Below are 1,851 nucleotides of genomic sequence, written 5' to 3'. Positions count from 1 at the left end.
TGCCTGTGGATGACTTTTTAAATGTGTATCATTCTCTCTCAAATGTGCCTTAAAAGTTTTTGTCCTTTGCTATTTTGTTCAACAAGTATTTATTAAGTATTTGTCGTATGATTTGTAAACACTTGGCCACAAAGACAAGGTACCTGCCCTCATGGAGTTTATATTTAGTGGACCTATAAATCTCTCTTCTGTTTTCAGTGAAGAGAACACATCATTTTCCCCATATTATATTTAAGTTATGCATATTATTTTGTGGTGACAAGGGTTTCCACAAAGATTATATTTTCCAGTATGTCAACTGAATTTACAAAACTTCTTTAAATGGATAAGTGAATATTCCTTCAAGGATGTGTAGAGTTTTATAGCCAATAGACTCTCTAAAAGAAATTAAAATGGAACGTGTACAACATGTCATCATAAGAACAGAATGGTCTTTTAATCAATACGGAAGTTTCTGAGATCTAAGTATTTATGTTTTCCATCAAAATAGCTGCATCAGCAATGATACGATTTGAGGAGTTCCTGAAAAAGGATAAAATAATAAAATTTGACTTTAAATTCTGAAGATTAAAATGATTGTATTGTCCTTTTACTCCCCTTTTTCCTTCTCATAAACTATATTGTTTTTTAATCACCAACGAGACTCTAGCACTATTGCAGTTTCTTTCATCTAAAGAGAGCTCAAAGTGGTTTCATTTTTGGTGGTGTTGGTTCTTGTAAATTATGGAGCAATAGTCATGCAGAGATCAGTTTGTTTTTTTAAAGCAATTACTGTTTTACAAAGGTCACTGAAATTCTGCTTACATGTGGTCTTCATGCAGCAAAGCAGGTATTGGTGAGGTCTTCGAAGGTCACCAAGGACCAGTGACGGGGATTAACTGCCACATGGCAGTGGGCCCAATTGACTTTTCACACCTGTTTGTCACGTCATCATTTGACTGGACTGTCAAACTGTGGACCACAAAGGTAAGAATACCTTCATTAAAATTCTCAGGTATTAGATAGGGGGAGAGGATGTTTCTCATTCCCTGGGGGTACCTGTAGGTGGTAGCTACACCTGAGTCCTCTTCCAGGCAACTTGGCATTGGGAATTCATACAACCTACTGGTAAATGGGGGCCCTGGTGGCACAGTGGTTAAGCACTATGGCTGCTAACCAAAAAGTCAGCCATTGGAATCCACTAGCCACTGCTTGGAAACCCCATGGGGCAGTTCTTCTCTATCCTATAGGGTCACTATGAGTCAGAATTGACTCGACGGCAACTTTTTTTTGTTTTTTTTAAACTAGTGAATCTGATCTGACCTAGAGCTAGTTAAGGCTCACTTTCCTAGTTTATTTTACTTATTGTTAAATATTAAATAAATAATACTTGAAAACATTCTGATAAAGATTCAAATAATGGTAAAGTCGAAGTCCTCCTTCACCAATAATAAACCCGCCTTCCTGGGGACCAGACTTTGGAAAATAGGGCATAGGGCAGTTAGTGTTAAATTGCTGAATGGTCTCTCATAGCTGGCGATGGAAACTGTGACGGCCAGTAGAAACTGCTAATTGGCACTGGCCTCAAGCGGCACCAGGGCCTGTGCCCTAGCCGCCAGCCCTCCCCCCTCCCCCGTTAGGCCTCGGAACCTTCCACATCCTCTTTGCAGCCTGCGGTCCTAGTCTTCTTCCCAGGGGTAACCTCTACGATCAGTTTAGTGTCTCTCTTCCAGAGCTTTGTAGCATTTTCACACATACACTTGTGGAAATATATAAGCCTTTGAAGGTTTTAAGCTGATAAATGGCACTATAATATTTGTTTTTAAAAGGCCATTCTGAACACAGTGAACATAATTAATGTCACTGGCTTGT

The 1,851-nt window shown here is 39.2% G+C and overlaps 1 protein-coding gene across 1 annotated transcript in view; it reads left to right on the top strand.

Moving 5' to 3' along the window:
* The window catches only part of LOC101344071 (cytoplasmic dynein 1 intermediate chain 1), a 51,342-nt gene that overhangs the window by 16,400 nt on the left and 33,091 nt on the right, over window positions 1-1,851 (top strand). Inside the window, exon 6 of the mRNA XM_023740521.1 lies at window positions 822-966. Within this exon, the coding sequence (XP_023596289.1) occupies window positions 822-966 (145 nt within the window). The remainder of the gene's footprint in view (window positions 1-821; window positions 967-1,851) is intronic.

This window comes from Trichechus manatus, unplaced genomic scaffold (genome assembly GCF_000243295.1).
Source record: "Trichechus manatus latirostris isolate Lorelei unplaced genomic scaffold, TriManLat1.0 scaffold00156, whole genome shotgun sequence".
NCBI classification, from domain to species: Eukaryota; Metazoa; Chordata; class Mammalia; order Sirenia; family Trichechidae; genus Trichechus; species Trichechus manatus.
This window is presented reverse-complemented; position numbering and strand designations above follow the sequence as displayed.